The 2,953-nt window shown below is 36.7% G+C and overlaps 1 protein-coding gene across 1 annotated transcript; it reads left to right on the top strand.

Moving 5' to 3' along the window:
• Positions 1–864: 864 nt before the first annotated feature.
• LOC132254022 (protein FAR1-RELATED SEQUENCE 5-like) lies at positions 865–2,196 on the top strand. The gene has a single exon (XM_059737713.1). It carries the CDS (start codon positions 865–867, stop codon positions 2,194–2,196), a length of 1,332 nt encoding a protein of 443 aa, XP_059593696.1.
• Positions 2,197–2,953: the final 757 nt, after the last annotated feature.

Raw genomic sequence — 2,953 nt, 5'->3', positions numbered from 1 at the left:
GATAATTTGTTAAAGTATTATTGGGGCACTTTTTTACGTTATTTATGAAATGTAGCTGATGCAATCGGTGAAGGACAAAACAATCAAGCGGGAGTTTGAAGTGAAAAAGGAGGACGTCGTCAATGACGATGCATATACTGGTGGCACTTACCACCTGGGTGGAAACGGTTTGAAAGAGAAGGTGTTGAAGGGTATTTCAGATGAAGAAGTATAAAAATTGCAATTCGATTGCATAGATGAGGCTGAAACATTTTACAACATGTTAGCAAAAGTAGCCGGATTTAGTATTCGAAAAGATGATTTGAAGCGAGACAAGAATGAAGATATAATATCTCGAAAGTGGGTGTGTTCTAGAGAAGAACAGCGAGCGACAAAGTTTATTGAAAATGACAAGCAACAGCATGAGCCACGATCATTGACTAGAGTTGGATGTGAAGTTTCATTTCGTATAGGCTTGAATAGGAAAGATGGAAAGTGGATTGTAAAGGAATTTATAGGAGAGCATAATCATAATTTGGTCAATGCTATCAACACACAATTCATTCGGTCTCATCAAACAATAAGTAATCTAGATAAGGCACAAGTTGATGTTTTGCATAAAGTAGGTGTTAAAACCACACAAATTATGGACTATATGGTCAAACAATCAGGGGGACATCAACACGTTGGTTTCACACAAAAAGATATGTACAATCACGTTGATGCAATGCGTAGAATTGAAATTAAAGACGGTGATGCGGAAGCCGCGTTGGCTTACTTGTGTGGAAAGGTATAAATTGATTCTTTTTTTTTTTTATTTATAAATTCAACGTCGATGAAGAAAGTCGACTAACAAACTTGTTTTGGGCTGATTCAACTGCTCGAATGGATTATGTGTGTTTTGGGGATGTCCTAGCATTTGATACAACGTATAGGACAAATTCTTATAAAAAGCCTCTAGTAGTGTTGGTTGGTGTTAATCATCACCACCAAACTGTGGTCTTTGGTAGTGCGTTACTGATAGATGAAAGTGTTAGTACATATGAATGGGTGTTGGAGACATTTCTTATTGCAATGATGAATAGGAAACCCATATCTGTAGTAACTGATGGAGATAAAGTTATGCGTAAGGCAATTAAAAAAGTACTACCCCATGTGTGTCATTGCCTGTGTTCATGGCATTTGCAACGAAATGCATTCACGAATGTGCATATTAAGGACTTCACAAGCATCTTTGCAAGGTGCATGTTCATGCGTGGGAGTGCGGAAGAATTTGAAAAGGTTTGGCATCAAATGGTTGAAAATTTGGGTCTTAATGAGAATCGTTGGGTCACCGAGATTTATGGGAAACGTAAACGATGGGTTGAGGCGTATTTACGTGGAAAATTCTTTGCAGGGATGAGAAGTACACAAAGGTGTGAGAGTATGAATGAATATTTAAATAGATTCTTAAAAATTCGTTTGCGACTGTATGAGTTTGTACAACAATTTGATAGGGCGATATTGAGAATACGGCAAAACGAGGTAAAGGCAGACTTCGAGTCAAACAATTCTTCACCCGTGCTTTCAACCAAGCTATCCATACTTGAAAATCATGTTGTGACGGTATACACGAAAGAATCCTTCCTTAAATTTCGGGAGGAGATGAAGAATGCAGAGTTATTCTTTATGGTAGGCCTTGTAAGTGATGTTTCAATGCGGGCATACACATTATCTAAGTTTAGACACCCGAACTTAAAATGGGAAGTCCAATTTTCCCCGAATATTGTAACATTAAAATGCTCGTGCATGATGTATGAGTCAATTGGCATCCCTTGTTGCCACATGGTTGTTGTTATGAAGATGGAACATTTGGAAGAGATTCCTCACTCATGTATTTTGAAGAGGTGGACAAAGTTAGCAAAGATGTATACAAGATCAGCACCAGAGAATCAGACGGATAACGACATGGATCAGTTTGTACGATATGGTTCATTGAGTTCGATGTGCAACAAGCTCTCTTACTATGCGTTTGATACGTCATCTTCATTTCTAGAAGCGAAAAATGAAATAGAAAATTTGACGGTGAGAATGGAGGAACTCTATAACAGTAATTTGAAAGGGAAGAAAGTAGCGGGAGATGGAGCAACAAGTCTAAACCAAGTTCGTGATCCAAATATTGTGAAGACCAAAGGAAATCCAGGCAAAGTTGCAACAAATTTTCAAAAAGGAAGATGATGTAGTTGATGTAAAAGAGTGGCTCACACAGTTCGAACATGTAAAGAACCTAGAATCCCTCAAAATAGTCATCAGCGTCAGATGGTATGTCAGATTTAGTAATGAACTGCCGCAAAGATGAACCTATTTAGCTATACTTACATAAATGACTAACATAATTGTTTTCATGGCATTATGAGGACGTAGTAAGAAAACAATTTGTCTTCTCAATGTGACATTCAAATGGAAATGATGCCTTCAACAAATTCATCAGTCGACATGTTTGCAACCTTACCTATATGTATAATTGCCTTGTTATATAAGACCACAAACATTGATAACATCAAATTCAACAAGAATTAACAACACTTACTAGTTGAAAATGCAGGGAATGCAAGGGGAGCATTTTTCGAATGACCAATCTGACATATATATAGATTATGGTGAACTTGGCAATGTAAGCTTAGGAATAAAAAAAGACTTTTGAGATGAATTTGATCTATGCATTATTTAATGATTTGGTTGGAATAATTGGAATGACATAGGACACCTGAATTTTTACAATGGAATGTGCATGTGCAGATAACAGGATTTCAGCAATATGGACAAACAATGACAACACCATGGGAAGGTGGGGATCCAAACAAATATCCAAATGAGAAGGATATGCAATCTTTTTATTATTTGTTAAAGGAGTAAGGGATGCAGGTATTAAATCAGTATATATATTAATGTACGTTGTCACTTTGCATAATATGTACTTTTAACTTAAGTATGT

The sequence above is a fragment of the Vitis vinifera genome, chromosome 7 (assembly GCF_030704535.1).
Source record: "Vitis vinifera cultivar Pinot Noir 40024 chromosome 7, ASM3070453v1".
Classification (NCBI taxonomy): Eukaryota; Viridiplantae; Streptophyta; class Magnoliopsida; order Vitales; family Vitaceae; genus Vitis; species Vitis vinifera.
This window is presented reverse-complemented; position numbering and strand designations above follow the sequence as displayed.